This window comes from Tasmannia lanceolata, unplaced genomic scaffold (assembly GCF_043159265.1).
Source record: "Tasmannia lanceolata isolate RefF3 unplaced genomic scaffold, GAP_Taslan_0.1 ptg000013l, whole genome shotgun sequence".
In the NCBI taxonomy this organism is placed as follows: Eukaryota; Viridiplantae; Streptophyta; class Magnoliopsida; order Canellales; family Winteraceae; genus Tasmannia; species Tasmannia lanceolata.
In genome coordinates, this window is record NW_027518690.1 from 3,154,068 (window position 1) to 3,170,758 (window position 16,691).

General features: G+C 37.8%; 1 protein-coding gene across 1 annotated transcript; it reads left to right on the top strand.

Annotated features, from left to right (window-relative positions):
- The first annotated feature begins 3,428 nt into the window (after positions 1-3,428).
- Positions 3,429-16,312, top strand: LOC143889530 (uncharacterized). Its single transcript, XM_077393775.1, has 8 exons — positions 3,429-3,716; positions 3,862-3,978; positions 5,214-5,440; positions 5,590-5,801; positions 5,926-6,028; positions 6,135-6,505; positions 11,321-11,828; positions 15,078-16,312. The coding sequence occupies exons 1-8, from the start codon at positions 3,557-3,559 to the stop codon at positions 16,209-16,211; spliced, it is 2,832 nt and encodes a 943-aa protein (XP_077249890.1). The 5' UTR covers positions 3,429-3,556; the 3' UTR covers positions 16,212-16,312.
- The last annotated feature ends 379 nt before the right edge of the window (positions 16,313-16,691 follow it).

The window sequence follows — 16,691 nt, forward strand, 5'->3', positions numbered from 1 at the left end:
TATAAACTGATGACGCCCAAAATCTGACTGCACGTACTAGCCTGGCCGAACCTGTAATCCTACGCTCACAGGAAAAAGCGTCAGCGGGCCCGGAGTTGTGGCTCCGGACGGCCACTTCAATACACAAGTCAGAGATAGGCAATCACAGACAATGGACGATAGATAGGAGGAGGGCCAAGTCGAGTTACTAGACCAGAGAAAGAAAACGAGTTAGAGAGTTGAATTCGAATTGCCTTTGCTTGAGTGCGTAGACCCCTATTTATAGGGGTGGAGGTCCACGATCTTAAAGATATCAATCAACCCTTTAATTTAGCCCACGTGGGGCGTGATGGGTGGAGCATAAGATCGCGGAGATGTGATTTCCGATGATTCTGGGAGGAGATCTCGGACGGTGGCCTAGGCGGGATGTTTTGAATTTGAATATCGCGCCTTGTGCATAACGGTAGCCCAGATTGGTCGTATAATGGCGAGATTCCCGCGATTGTGTTTGACTCTTTTTGAGGTTCGCTACCGTACAAAGGAGAAATGTTGAGGGCGTGATTCGTTAACGAATGTTGCTTGTGGCGGTTAATTTGTCCTGATCGGGTAGTGGAGAGTGGCTTTGAAGGTTGGTACCGGATATACTGATTTTACCCCTAACAGAAACCTCAAAGGATCGGAGAGTTAGTGAAGCAGTGGCGGATCGAGGAAGCTTAGCATATGAATATGGTAGCAGAAGCTTAAGGTTATGGAGTGGTCTAAGGAAAAGAGAAGTAAAAGGGTAGTTGAAAGGATTGGAAGGGGCTTGGAAAAGGGCCTAAAAGGGAATAAGAAGGGAGGTGAAACTATTTGAAATATTAATTGCAGGGTTGTTGATTATGTAGGGAAAATCTATGGGGAACTAAAATGTGTTAGAGATGGAAAGGTGAATGGAATTGGTTAAGTTCTTGGGTAGTTAAAGAAGGAATCTTGATTGGTTAAAGATATTAAGAAACAAATGTGAATCTTGAAGGTTAAATAAGAGGTTTAAGAGGAGGGAATTTTGGGGTGGTCGGTTAGATGCATGGGTGTTAATGGGTTTAAACAAAATAGGTTGCTTTTGGGTTTCAACAAATAAGAGGGAAAACAATAGGTTTTGGGGCTGATTAGAGACGTGTTTCGGGTGTGTTTATGGGAAAGGTTAAAAGAGGGTGCAAATTGTGGTTGGGATATGACAGAAGAGAAGAAAAGGACTATAATTCAGGGGATAGTAAAGGCAATCAGACTAGTTAAGGTATATGGGTTTATGGGTTGTAGTTTCGGTCGGCCAAGGATGGGTTACGGAAAGGTTTTGGATCAAATTGGGCTGAGGAAAACTCAGTTATGCGGTTTGTATTTTAAGTGCCAGCAAGTTTGGAAGGCTTGGAATTGGGTTTGCCAATTGACAGTAAGGTGGAGTGCCATATTGCGACAAAAAAGGGTCTCGTCCCGGATATGGCTGCTTGGTTGGGCGGCAAACAACAGAAGGTTGGCTGGTTTTGCAAGGTAGTTTCCTGCACTCGGTGGTTTGAAGTTTAAGGTGGAAGTTAGCTGAAGCCATGGTTTCAAATTTCGGTTTCGGAATGCGTTTCGGTCCTCACTAAAACTGAATTTCGGTACTTTCGGCAATATTAATTAATAATGAACAAAATTGAGATTTTTGGTGTGAAATTCCTTAAATTTTGGATGAAATTTTGGGAGAAACAAAATTTCGGATTTCGGTCAAAATTTAAAACCCGACAAAAGCTAGGAAGGGCCGACTTCAATGGGACTTGGCTCTTGGTGACCAACAAGCATAAGTTTGATGTTTGATGGGGAAGAAAGGATTGAAACACAAATCTTGGTTTGCTTTGCACTCTTGATCCAAGAAGAAGGTGAAGAAGATAGAAGAATTATAATTCCTAAAAATAAAAATAAAAATTTAATCATAAAACTCAACCTTTAAAATTTGTTTACATTAACATGTATTTAAAGAGTTTTGGGTAGACAATTCCTATACGGTTTCCTAATTCTAATAAAGATCCCTAAAATTTCTCAACTTTTCTCTCTAAAACGTCTCTTAAAATATTCCCAATTCCAATAAAAGAAAGGCTATTAAGAGGAAAATTCCTATTAAACTTAAAAAATAAATTAACTAATTGTCAGGATCCTCGGTAAACAAGGACCTTAGATTATAACGCGATCCGTGGATGATCGCCAATATGATTTGGCATCCTCTTGGGCTTGATCGTCGATCCGTGTCTTATGTTTCTTGATCCGACAGTTTGAAATGGTCCAATCATGGTTCTGGAGTTCTTGGTCTTCGAACGACATAGGTTCACCAGTTAGATGATCTAAGGGGAAGATTTTTTTTGTCCACACTCTATCTATATCAGGGCCATCAAATGAATGGTTTAGATCACTCAAACAACATGGGCCCAATGTATTTTGGGGCTGCAGGTTTATGCACGTTGTCCATCATATAAATTATCGACAAACACATAAGGGCTCGTTTGGATGCCGAGAAGATTTGGATTTGGATTTCTCACATTTGCAGCCCATTTTGCACTGTGATTTGGATATGGATCAAAACCTTGGATTTCCAAATCAGTGACCGACAGTGAAAAAAATCAGATTTCCAAATATACTGCGGAAGTAAGTAATTGCAAATCCACAAATTTGGCAATATCCTTCACCCTCTTTGCTCCTCAACCTCTCCGCTCTAGTGGGAAGTACCCCTTTCCCTCTCTGTCTTGTCCAACATGAGCGGCGTATTTATTCATTTTGTATCCAAATCCAAATCCAAATCCAAATCCAAATACAAAATATGAGGTATCCAAACGGGCCCTAAGTGGATTCAATGAAGTGGAGATCCTTTGACAGTTTGACACCCCAAAATGAAGTCGTTACTAGGGGTGTAAACGAGCCGAGCTTGGCCAGGCTCGGCTCAGCTCGTTAAGCTCAAAAGCTCGGCTCGGGCTCGAACCAAGCTCGGGCTCGGCTAAGCTCGATCAGGCTCAGCTAGGCTCGCGAGCCTTACCGAGCTCAGGTTATATTATGTTCACACCCCTCATCTTCCCTGGACAGCCCTACTAGTGTAATTTGACTACTTTTGTTAAACCATGGGGGGTGGTCCTAGTAACAAATGGGGTTCCAAAAATGAAGTGACATATTTTGCCCCCCCCCCCCTTTCACTCCCTGGACAACCCTTTTAATATATAATATATATATTTAAATATATTAAATTCTTAACGAGCCGAGCCGAGCTGGCCTAAATTAGGCTCGACTCGCCGGCTCGGCTCGGCTCGTTAAGGATCCGAGCCGAGCTCGAGCGAGCCTCCGAGCCCGAGCCAAAATTGACACCCTTAGTCGTTACCCTTTCCAAGTTCCCATACCTAACTGTCTTTCGAAGCTTGGTAGTTGGAAAGAGAAGACGCATTCAAAGAGAAATAAATAAAAGCCAAGCTCTTCCTCATCATCCAATAGTCACCGTTCCCTTTCTTCCTTGTCAACCTCCAATCAAAATGCGCTCTGTAACATTATCTCTAATCCTTTCTGCCCTGCCCTACTCAGCCCACGAATGGAAATCTCAAACTTTCTCTCTTCAAATGGTGATTCTCCATCCACCACAAACACTCTCCATGAACTTCTTGTGAAGAAAAAAAGCCCCAATCCCCAAGATCCCAAGAGGGGTTTTATAGATTCTGTTTTGGATTGCTTAGGGAAGCTCTTTTCAAAAAGTGGGTAATTTTTGTGTCTCCTTTCAAAAAGTGGGTTTTTTGGTCTGTTTTGCTCTCTGTGAGTTGGTTTTTGATATGGGTTCGTTCTGTTTTTGATTTTATAGATGATTTTTGAAATGGGTTTGTTTTGTTTTTAATTTTATAGAGAAGCTTGATGGCGGGATACGGTCGAAAGAGGAAGAGAAGGTGTATACTTGGTTACATACATTGGCCCAAGCTGATAAGGACATGGTTTTCGAATATGTCCGTTCAACTGAAAGAGGTGTGTATTCCATTTTTCTTTTAGGCCCTGTTTGGATTGCAAGAAAAACTTTCTGACGTAAAAGATTTTCTTAATTTTTTTTTTGTTTCCACAATTATGAGGGAAATGATATGATTATGGTTAATTTTGAGTGAAATTATCATAAATTGAAGGTCCCTCTACATAGAAGTTGAATAGGGTTGGTTCAAATTAATCTTTTTTGGTTTGTAAAAAAAGTAGGAATTTTTAGAATTTTTTTTTCCTTTCCAAACCTTTCCATAAAATTCCTGCAATCCAAACAGGGTTTTATTTGAATCTTTTATACTGAGAATCAATCTGAATTGGTGGTGGAAGTAAATTTGATTCAAATTACATATATGAAATTCTTTCACCTGTAACATTCTATTCTGCTTCTTGTATATGCCTAAAAGAGGGTCAGGAAGCCTCTTGATTTGATCAACTTCATATTCCTTAGACTTGTAAGACTTTAATGATAATAATGGTTTTTATAGGCTAGGTTGGATCTTTATGACTATTTGAAGGCTTCTCGAAAATCATGACTGTGTTTTTCTTTTGGAGATAATAGGGGTCATTTTCAACATCAACTTCCACGTCTTCCTAATCATGATCGTCGTCAATTAAGAAATTATTACTTCCCTTGAAAATCAATATCCTTAAGAGCTTATATTTTGAATTTTTCAAATGTGCCCGTTATAATTGTTTAAATTCCGTTTTCCTTAGCTCAATGGCCCTCAATTAGTAAAACAAAATTTCTTCTCTTAAATTTTTACTAGTTATTATAGATTTGTAATCCATATCATAAATTTATTCATGTAAACTTTCACTTGAAAGTGATTTGTATAAATTTCTTTTAGGGAATCCATAATAGGTACTTATATTTAATTGGCGTGTATTGTCATTGTTATCACATATCTTGCATTAGTTTCACTTATCATAGAGCCCTCTTTCCAGTGCCAAAGTGTTATGCCATTATACAATTCATAATATAAGTTATTCATAATATAATGCCATAACACAGTCGTACTAGCTTTCGTTAGCTATTCAATTAATCAGACTCACATGCATGTAAATCTTGCATTGTGAGTGAGTGTATCGATTCATTCATTTTGAAAAGTTTACTCTTTCTTTTTTTTATTAGAAACTAGAAATTCATATAAAGTTCATGCATATCTTATGGGAGAATGTTATTTAGACCTTGCATTCTCTCTTAATGACATTCTAAATATTTAATGCAGGATTGAGCTTCAAGGAAGCAGATAGGAGACTGAAGGAAACTGGACCTAACGTTCCTCTTGATCATATCTTCCCAAGTTGGTGGCAGATCCTGCGTAATGCTTTCTTTCATCCTTTCAATATCATTCTAATTGTCTTAGCAGCTTTATCGTACCTAGCATATGATGATGCCAATGGAACCATTATGCTCGTATTGGTTTTTATTAGCGTGGGTCTTCGATTTTACCAGGTAATCTTAATTTTTGTATCACATAAATTACAACCCCCTGCTAGGTTATTTGGGTACTTTTCTAGTATAGTGGCTGCAGTTAATCAAATTAGATTTCTACAACACATATTATTGCTCTGATTATATGTTATATATAAATGTTCATTCAGGAGTTTAGCAGTTCGAAAGCAGCCATGAAGCTTTCAGAACTTCTAAAATCTCCAGTTCAAGTTCAGAGATGTGCTGGTAGCGTTGTTCAGACAGAATTGGTTGTTCAAATTGATCAGAGGGATATAGTTCCTGGTGACATTATTATTTTTAGCCCTGGGGATCTTTTTCCTGGTGATGTGCGGCTATTAACATCAAAAGATCTAGTAGTAAGGTATGGTGCAAAGTGGAATACTTATTCCACTTCTCAAAATGGGGATTATTGAATTCTTTCATGTCATACCTTCTTTTCTGTACAGCCAATTAGAATGATGACCACCATCCTACTTGTTGGACAGCCAGTCTTCGTTAACAGGCGAGTCTGGGACAATAGAAAAGATAGCAGATATCAAAGAAGATCCAACTACTCCTTTGCTAGAGCTAAGAAATATAGGCCTTATGGTAAATTTCATGTGTCAGCCAATTGTATGAATTATATTTGTGATTTTCTTTTCTTTTTATGTTACAATTTTCTTGCTTTTGATTTCGGCTACAATCAAAATTCCAGGGAACAAGTGTTGTATCGGGTTCTGGCACTGGATTAGTTGTTTCCACTGCGTCTAAGACTTACATGAGTACCATATTTTCTATGCTGGGAAAAGGAAAACCACCAGATTCCTTTGAGAAGGGTGTGCGGGGTGTATCGTATGCGGTTATTGGCATAATGCTAGTCATGGTCCCTGTAATTGTCCTCTTGGATTATTGTGCATCCGATGACTTAAGCGAGAGTTTTCTTTTTGGTATCTCTGTTGCAATTGCTCTTACCCCACAGATGCTTCCTCTCATTGTGAATACAAATCTTGCAAAAGGAGCAATTGCAATGGCCAGAGATAGATGCATAGTCAAAAGCTTAGTTGCCATACAGAACATGGGAGCCATGTAAGTGTGCGTATGATCTTCACTATTCTGATTATATATTTTGTTTTAAAAATTTCTATATTTTAGAATAGTCCCAGTTGCATGAGCTTGGCATTTCTTTTCAGGACAGTTAGTCTAATGTTTCTTTTTTTGAATGGCATGGCGAACCTCTACCGGTTCATTAATATGTGAAATGAATTACATTCTCAAGTAACAACATCCAAATCTATCAAGATATACAATATTTAAGAGAGAGGGGGGTGTTTTGTGTGTGTGTGTGTGTGGGGGGTGTTGGATGTTCTCCCCTTTACATGGGCGGTCAGTTTTAGATAGAAAGTCAGCAGCAACATTGGATTCTCTCCATACATGTGCTATTTTCCAATTTTTTTAACTTTCAGGGCATTTATCGATCGTTGTTAGGGTCAGAACTTATTTGATGTTTCAAATAGATGTGTTCAATGCTGTAAGCCTCTACTGGTGATGTGAATTAATTAGTCCAAATCTAAGTTAAGAATGCCCATTTGGTTTCAAAGGCTCTTACTAATCCATTGGGACCAAGATGTTGGGATTCAAAGTAGTGAATCATAAGAGTATATGGAGATGCATGTAATAGATGGCAAGAGATTCCCTTGTCATAATTAGGTGGATGAATCGTAGTAGCCCCGCTACTTAGAGGTTTGCGGACATTATTGAAGAAATTCAGGAGCATTTGGAGTGGCATTCTATTACATTCCAGCATGCTAGGAGATCAACCAACAATGATGTTGATCATTTGGCCCGAGAAGGATTTGTCAGAACGATTTGAGCTCTTTGACCATCTTCCTCCTTGATTTCCTTATAACTATAGACTTTTGATTGTTAGTTTCTTGGCTTAGATGTCTGATATTTTTCGTCTTTTGCATTGACCATCTCTGTTTGTGGGGTCGTTTCCCCTTTAATATTAATAGATATCATTGCTATTAAAATAAGATCCAAGAGCTAACTAGAAAATGATACTTTGGTATGCCATTAGTGTCCTCAGCAGTTAGACCAGAGATAGCGACAAGAGGGTTAAGAAAATCCAGAAAATGGTCAATTACAGTAGCAACGAAAGCTCCATTATTGTTGACCAGTGAACCATCTAGTTTCCCACTATAGATATACGACGAATGATCCATTGAGAATTCTGCAGTAACAATGTAATTCGCTCCAAAATAATGAACCATGCTTGGGAAAGCATTTGCTCCAGTAATCCAAAAGTTAATTAGGCTGATCTCACGGAAACCCATTATTTCTCTGAAGATTGTGTTCTTCTCTCTCTCTCTTTTTTTTTTTTTTTGGGGGGGGGGGGGGGGGGGGAGGGGGCGCTCTTTCTGCAGAAAATACCTCGAGACAACTTCTTCAATGTAGAACTTTCAAGAGGGCTACCCAATATTATGTCTTTAACAGCACAAAAGAAACTAAATACCATGTCATGTTCTTATGCCATGCTACAGAAATTATATGGACAGCAATCAACAATTGGTTTGTGGTTCCTCACAGCCAGGTCTCTACCTTCTCGGATCTTTGTATGGTTTGGACTTGTAAATTCAAGATCTGCAATTAGAGAAGAATATTTTCTTGGTGGATCTGTTGCTTTACGTCATAGAAAATCTAGAAAGCTAGAAATGAAGGTAAAATTCCTGGTGTTAAAGTCTATATCAAGGTTGCCAGGGTGGGATTCGATTCGGGATTCGAAAGCGGGATTCAAAGGCTCCTGGGATGGTTGGAAGCGGGAATCGTGGGTTTGCCAGAGAGTCGACGGAGATTCGTCGGGGATTTGCCGGGGATTCGCCGGAGATTCGACGGGGAATCGCCGGGAGTCGCTGGGGAGTTGGGATTCGCTAGGGATTCGCAGGGAATCGCCTGGGAATCGGGGTTCATATAAAGTGGGAATCGAGGTTTTCATAAATTGGGAATCGGGGTTCCGACGGAATCGATTCGGGATTCCTCAGAATCGGGGAATCGAATCGAATCATGATTCCGATTCGTGATTCGAGGAATCGCGAATCCCCACCCTTAGGTACAAATCCTGCTTCCCTGGTCTATATCCCATATCTTTACAGTGTCAAAAATTAGAGATTTGATATTGCCAACATGCAACATAACATTAGGAAGACGGATATGAAACTTTATGCTTATTTGAAGGATAAACTCAAGATCATCATCCCTCCCTGCTTACATAAAAATTCATTCAGGTAAATTGGATGATTCCCAATTTTTGTTGGATTATAGTAAATACTAACGGTTCATTTAATTCTGGCCTCAAAGTTACTAACTGCAGGGGTATGATTAGATCGAGATCAGACAAGCTTCAGCTTGGATTCTCTGCTTCTTGGGCACTTTTTCCATTTGGACAAACGAGCTTTTGGCTGTATTTTATGGCATTTTATCTTTCTCGACAGCATTTTGGTAGGGTCTGTATGTGGATAGAGTGTGTGAATCTGATTTTTTTGTTGTTAATGTCATGTTTAGGAAAACCAAAGTTCCTTTGAACATGACCGTTATTTTGGAGAGAATTGCATCATTGCTGCAGAATTCTTAAAGGATTATTTCTCATGTATATAGGGAGGGAAACTAGGTGATTAATGAAGCTTCCGCTATTTGTCATTGATTCTTTTCTAGAGTTTCTTAACCCTCTTGGTGCCATATCTAGTCTAACTACTGAAGATACTAATGGCATGCCAGAGTATCGCTTTTCTAGTTTGCTTGTGGAACTTTCTTTTTCAATGGCAAAGATATCTAATAATATGAAAGGTGAAAATACCCCATAAATTGAGATAGTCAATGCAAAAGAAGCAAAATAAAAGACATATAGCTAAGAAATTAATAATAAGAAATTTATATTTATATGAAAAAAAGGAGAAAGATGGTCAAAGAGCTCCAATCGGGTCCTGACAAACCCGATTCGTGCCAAAGTTGTTGACTGATCTCCTAACGTGTTGGAATATAATAGAATGTCTCTCCAAACGCTCTTGAATTTCCTCCATAATGTTAGCAAATTTCCAAGGAGTGGGGTTACTACGATTCATCCATCTAATTATGTTAAGGTAATGTCTTTCCACTATCAATCAGTCTAAGTCTCTAGTGACAGATAATTGGATACCATACAACACTGCTCCGCTGCATTGGAGTCCTTCACCCAAATCAGACCGGAAAAAGCCCATTTGGCGAGAATAGCCTCATCTCTAAGGATTCCCCCAACTCCCACTGGCCCTAAATTAGCAGTCATAGACCCATCAAAATTTAATTGCAGCCGGCCTGCAATTGGCTGTGGACATTGGGGTGCTGAGATGTCTAACTTCTCCACACTAGAGAGCATACCTCTTTCCAAAACCTTCCAGAGCTGCTGAAAGCATAACTAGAAACACCTCTGAACCAAGGAATGACTCTAGCCCACCTTATGGTAAGCGAAATCTACTTCATATATTTGTAGAAGGGGCTTTTGACTTTGCTCTTGAATGCCCAACCATTCCTTTCTTTCCATATTACGCTAATGGTCGCAAGCAACACTAATCTTCACAGGATTCTCCCTTTCCTTGGCCATGGGGGGAACCAAAAGTAAACTGTCGTTTTGTTTCTTTTTATTGAACTGGGAGAAGTTGTAAGAACTAGGGGCATTCACCATCTTCCCTTCATTAACATTGGTACTTTTCTCTAGTTTGCGGAATTCTATGCTCTCCTTGGTATAATACTCTTTTCAGATTGGTGGTTATTGAATTCTATATAGTATATGCATAAGCAAAGTTTGAAAAATAAAATAAAAAGAGAACGGGATTTTTTTTACTTCCCTGAACAACGGAGTATATGACATTCCAGACCAGATAAAAGTGACCCCTTTTGTATTTGGGTTGGGTCTAGAAATCAGGTTTCCTTGGAAAATCGAATCAATGCTCTGCATGTTGAAAGGTCGACTTTTAGAGGATTTGCAACAAGGTCACAGGTATGTTTTTGAAGGCAATTCATTGGTCAGGGCTTTGGTAGAAAAGTTGTTTATTTTAGAGTTTGAGTCAATACGGTTGTGGATGTGTGGGAAATCAAATCATTACGTCTATATAATTTTTTTTTCTTTATATGAATGTTGTATTATTTATTATATGTACAGATTTCAAGTCCTTTTGTCATTTAGTCACATGTCCCAACATTATGGATTTGTGTAGTCAGCTTGTGGCATAGCAAAATTCTAATTTTCTTTTTATTCTTCACATTATTTAATATGAGAGAACCTTGCTCATATTTATGGGCCATTGAATTTATTGATATCTATATTGGATATCTTTGCCTGCCCAAATTCTCATTGAGCTGGTGAAAGCACTCTACAACATGTTTTTCTTCTTGACCGGAGTAGGAATACTAAAATATTAATATTAGTATTGTAATTTCTCAATACATGTCAACTTAAAATGAACATTTTTTATATTTTTTTTAATAATTTCAATACCAGCGGCAATTTTTAGGAGTCTCATGCCAATCTGTTTGCTCAGAAGAAGCCTTTCAGTTCTAATTTGACATTCTATAGTTCACCCATTATTATCAACATATACTAGTTTACATGTTGACCCGTTTCCTTACGTATGTTACACATCCCCATGTCTTGTAAATTTGAACTACCTGACTTTGGGATCTTAGCACAATTATCAGTTGTCATTTTTTACGGTTTCATGCCTATACCTCACTTTTGATGGCTTGGTGCCTTTTCCTTGAATATTTAAAAGGGCATTAGAAATGTTTAATTAACTAGAGGTTGCTAATTGTGTTTTCCATCATTTTTTACATAAAAAAATTGAGTTAACCATCTTTGTTGTTTTTCTGTTGTAGGGACATTTTATGCATGGATAAAACTGGAACACTCACAATGGATCGTGTTGTAATGGTTCATCATATTGATAGCTGGGGCTTTCCCCAAGAAAGGGTTTTGCGGTTTATATTCCTTAATTCTTTCTTCAAATCTGAATTGAAAAATCCTGTGGATGACGCAATTTTGGCATATGTTTACACTAGTGGGTACAGGTTTGAACCATCCAAGTGGAGAAAGATAGACGAGATTCCTTTTGATTTTATAAGGAGAAGAGTGTCTATTATTGTAGAAACGGATTTAAATAACATACTTGAAAGAAATGGTCCTTGTCTTGATACTAATAGATTTATGATTACCAAAGGAGCACTTGAAGAAGTATTAAAGATTTGTAGTTATGTTGAGAATATTAGTGGAGGCATAACGTTACCTCTCTCTGTAGAAGAGCATCAAAGAATTCTACGTATGGGCGAAGAACTAGGTAATGAAGGATTGCGGGTGCTAGGGATAGCAATAAGAAGGATAAGAGTGGTACGTGCTCATCCCTTTTGATGTTTACATGTCGATGATTGATTTCAATCTCTACCAACTGATTTATATGTTCCATTAATAGTTTCTCATCTTTCTATTTCAGTAAGTTCCGATGGATTCTTTATTTGAAAGTTCAAAAGAATCGAAACAGATACTTTTCTAATTAACTGTTAAAGAATAAAGTAGACAAATATGGAGTTCATCTTTGCTTCCAGAGCAAATGTATCATTGTAGTTTACTCCATAGGTATGTGTATATCCATTTCCTGTTAGTCTTGTCTTGATCCTTTTAATTGACCCATTAGTACTGTGTTTGACCGTGAACTCCCACTTGCTCTCCACTGGTTCTTTTCCCTTAGTTAAGTCAACCATCTCCCAAGTGTTATTTTTCGACGGCGCCTTCATCTCTCCTATCGTTTCGTTCCTTCCATTTGGCTTGGGATATGACCTCTTCAAACACTACACAGAGCAGAGGAAACAACATATAAACAAAGGTATGCCATGAATTCCTCCTAGAGAGCTTGATGCCTTGATGTTGTGGTCAAGAATAGTTCACTAGTAAATAGTTCACTACAAGAGATAACAATACTCCATAGGTCCGTGTATCATTGATGTTGTGGTCAAGAATAGTTCACTAGTAAATAATTCACTACAAGATATAACAATACTCCATAGGTCCGTGTATCATTGTTCATATGTTCCTCTTGGAGTTTTCTATCAGAGCAAAGGTATCATTGTAATCTACTCCATAGGTTTGTGTATATCCTTTTGCTAGTAATCTTTCCTTAAATCTTTTAGCTGACCCATTAGCCTTGTATTTATCATGAACACCCACTTGCACTCCACTTCTACTTTTCCCTTAGGTAAGTCAACCCCAAGTGTTATTTTGCAACGATGACTTCATCTCTCCTATCATTTTGTTCCTTCCATTTGGCTTGTGACATGACCTCTGCAAACACTACACGGAGCAGACACAGGGGAAACAACATAAAAAGGCATGTTATGAAGTAGATAAGGAATCATAGGAAACAAAACCTACAATGATTGGTGATAGAATGTTTTTAGGTCTTCAAAACCTAGGCAAAAATTTCTGCAAAAAATACCGCTTCCATTCAAAATTCTATACAAAGTAATACTTTGATGACTGATTGCTTCACAGGTCCATACGGTTAGAGGTGCAAGAAAATGAAAAAATAAAAATAAAGGGATCTATTTTCCGCTCCGATACTAAGTAGATGAATATTAATAAGAAATAGGGAAATGGTATAAGAACAAGTGAGAAAGAGAGGAGAACATAAAAGTGGGTAGAAGAAGCTATTAGGGTCTGCTGACCCTGATTATATTATTCATATAATTTCAAAATATTACTAGTATACCCCTGAGATATAAAGAATTTCATAATGCTCCATATTTCCATGTTTACATAATGATGATTGATTTCAATGTCTCCCAATTGATGCATGTTCTCTGATTAGTTTTTCTTTCTATCGTAGTAAATTACGATGGTTTCATAATTTTAACAACCAAAAGGATAAGAAATATATACTTTTCTAATTAGCGTTTACAGGTTGCTACGATTCCCAAAACGCTATAAACAGCCAATCAGAAAACTGCTTGCCTATTATCAAACCAGGAAACAAACTACATACAATCCATCTAAATTGTAGATTTTTATCTTGATCCTTTTATATCAGCAAGATTTACTTTTGAGTTTCTCTAGATTAATAATTCATCCATGCACTCTCTGGGCATATGGCTTATGTGATTTCATTTTAGTTCTATAAATTATGTTCAGAAATAGTAGGGAATAAGTCTACTATTTATTGTGTTGTATTATTTTCTGTGTTTTCCAACCTTTCCTACTAGAGATTATTAGGCTGGCTATACTTCATGAAAGCTGCCGGAGATTTTGTTTAGCATGGTATTCTCTATGGTATTTTTGTATGATACCATTCCTTCTATCACATCTTCTGGTCGGTGTATATCTTTATACTCTTTTGATTTTCCTGTCATAATTTATAACATTCCAGTCTTATATACATCTCGCTATTGAACGGATTGTTGCATACAATTCAGTTAGATTTACTCAGAAATCAAAGCAATCTTCTAATACTTCTGGATTATTGACAATTGAAACAGAAGGATCTTAGCCTTAGGCCACATAGATATGTGTGGATATGGGAGACAGCTTATTGTCTGCAGAGTAATTGAGGATCTCAAAGTCCAGGAGACAATCGAGTTTGTCCACATCCTTCATTTTTTAGAGTTTGGCCACATCCCTCTAGAAAGGGCAACCAGTTCTTTATATGTGCAAATTTCCTTATGTGCCCTTTCCAACTATTCTATTCCTTTTCCACTCCATCTCTCTGTTATGTGGTTGCAAATAACTCACTTAGAGATATTTTCTTCTTTCAACATTTTGTAATTCTAACCTTACATGTCATTCATTCGGTGACATTGAAAAATGATTTAAATTTCCCTAGAAAATTTCTCCTCTCTTAATGTGACGTGGCTTTCTTCTCATGTAGCTTCCGCAGATACCAATTTCTCAACCTACTTATCATGTCAAGACAAAACATCATTTAGTTGAGTCCTCTTTCATGTTCTCATACACAAACTTTGCCATAACTTCTCAATAGAAAGCTTATTAATAATATAACATAAGGGAGAGGCATTTATTTAGGCTACTGATATTGGCACTACCATGTTTTAATAATTGCACAAACTCAGCTTGTCTTTTCATTTTTAATTGGCTTGTGATGGATTTTTGGGAACTATAATAACCTTTGAAAGCTCTTTAAAAATAAAAGACAAGATGAGTTAGTGCAGTTATTAATACGTGGTTGTGTTGATATCATTTCCCTTAATCTGTTATGAAAATAATTTTTGAAGTAATGCAGTTTCCTTCAGGAATGAATATAGAATAACTCAATAAAGTCGACCAGCTCTGTTGCATTTATGTGGGTTGCAAACAATGTGTAAAAGATACATGTGAGTGTGAAGGGCTGTCTGTTTAGTTATGTATGATTCAAAAATTAAGGAAACTCTTATCTAGTTTTTTAAGTTTTAAGTGTTTTAACAAAATTATACTATATCTTGCTAATGTATCTATGGATTAACACAACCTACTACCAGTCATGTTAGAATCAATATCTAATATTTAACTGGGAATCAGAAAATATCTAATATTTAACTGGGTATCAGAAAATGGCTTATTAAGGTTAGGCTTCTCTTTGTAATTTTGTTGCAGGAATCTGGCAAAAATGAGATAGACGAATCAAACATGGTGTTCCTTGGTCTAGTCTCCTTCTTTGACCCACCAAAGGACTCTGCAAAGCAAGCATTGCTTCACCTAGCTGAGAAGGGAGTAAAGGTGAAGGTCTTAACCGGCGACTCACTCTCTCTAGCCATAAGAGTTTGCAAAGAGGTGGGCATCAGAACCACCCATGTGATAACGGGCCCCGATCTTGAGCTCCTTGACCAGACCACATTCCATGACACTGTCAAGAAAGTCACAGTACTCGCTCGTCTCACTCCAACCCAAAAGCTCCATGTGGTCCAGTCCTTGCAGACAGCTGGCAAACATGTGGTCGGATTTTTAGGCGATGGGATAAATGACTCCCTTGCATTGGATGCCGCCGATATAGGAATTTCAGTTGACTCCGGTGCGTCCGTGGCTAAGGACCTTTCTGACATAATCCTACTCGAAAAAGACCTTGATGTCCTTGCTGCCGGTGTTGAGCGTGGTAGGATTACATATGGAAACACTATGAAGTACATAAAAATGTCACTAGTGGCAAACATTGGCAGCATCATCTCGCTCCTTGTCGCAACTATATATTTACGGTCTGAGCCATTGACCCCAAGGCAAATTCTCATACAAAATTTTTTATACAATCTGGGTCAGATTGCAATCCCATGGGACAAGATGGAGGAAGATTATGCAAAGATCCCACAACGTTGGTCTTCTAAAGGATTGCCATTGTTCATGCTGTGGAACGGGCCCGCATGCTCTATCTGTGACATTGCTAACTTAGCGTTTCTTTGGTTCTATTATGGGGCCCAGAGATCGTCCGAGATCGAGTTTTTTCGTTCTGCATGGTTTGTTGAGGGTCTCCTTATGCAGACACTTATAATCCACATGATTAGAACAGAGAAAATTCCGTTCATCCAGGAGGTGGCAGCGTGGCCTGTGATTTGTTCGACGCTTATAGTTTCGGCTGTTGGGATTGCAATTCCATATACACCTATTGGAAAAGTTATGGGTTTGAGTAGCCTTCCTTTGTCATATTTTGGTTTTTTGATAGTGCTTTTTCTTGGGTATTTTCTGCTTGGCCAGATTGTTAAGAGAGCATACATTTTTATTTATAAGAAATGGCTTTAGGCAACAAACTCATTATAGAGAATTCACACAATGGAAGCAAACTCCTTGGATCTGTATAGTATGGAAATAAATTTTGAATCAGAGCTTTATTCATTTTTTTACCTAATGTTTTACATTTTCTTCTGACACTCTGCTTTATTATTGGAGAATCCAAATTTTGTTTCATCATTTCATTGTTATAGAAAAGCTCTGAGGGATGAATAGGGAGCTTCTATGAGTGTTTCTTCCTATGTGGTTGCATGAGATTTCTCAAGTTATCCATCACAGTATATGGTACAGATAAAAGCACCCACATAACTGTGAGTAACAAAACATATCTTGGACTTTGCTTGCTTGAAGAAGCTTCTGTATGAAATATATACAAATCAGACCTGAGCCTACCTCTAGTATATTCAAATTTTGAATATCTAACAGCATCCACCAGAATTTTCTTTTCTTTTCTTGTTTCTTTTTTCTCTCTCTAAATAATGGAAAAATGTT

Coding starts and splice junctions, on each gene's coding strand:
- LOC143889530 (XM_077393775.1), top strand. CDS start 3,557: ATGGAAATCTCAAACTTTCTCTCTTCAAATGGTGATTCTCCATCCACC. Junction 3,717..3,861: donor AGGGAAGCTCTTTTCAAAAA/GTGGGTAATTTT, acceptor TTAATTTTATAG/AGAAGCTTGATGGCGGGATA. Junction 5,441..5,589: donor TGGGTCTTCGATTTTACCAG/GTAATCTTAATT, acceptor ATGTTCATTCAG/GAGTTTAGCAGTTCGAAAGC.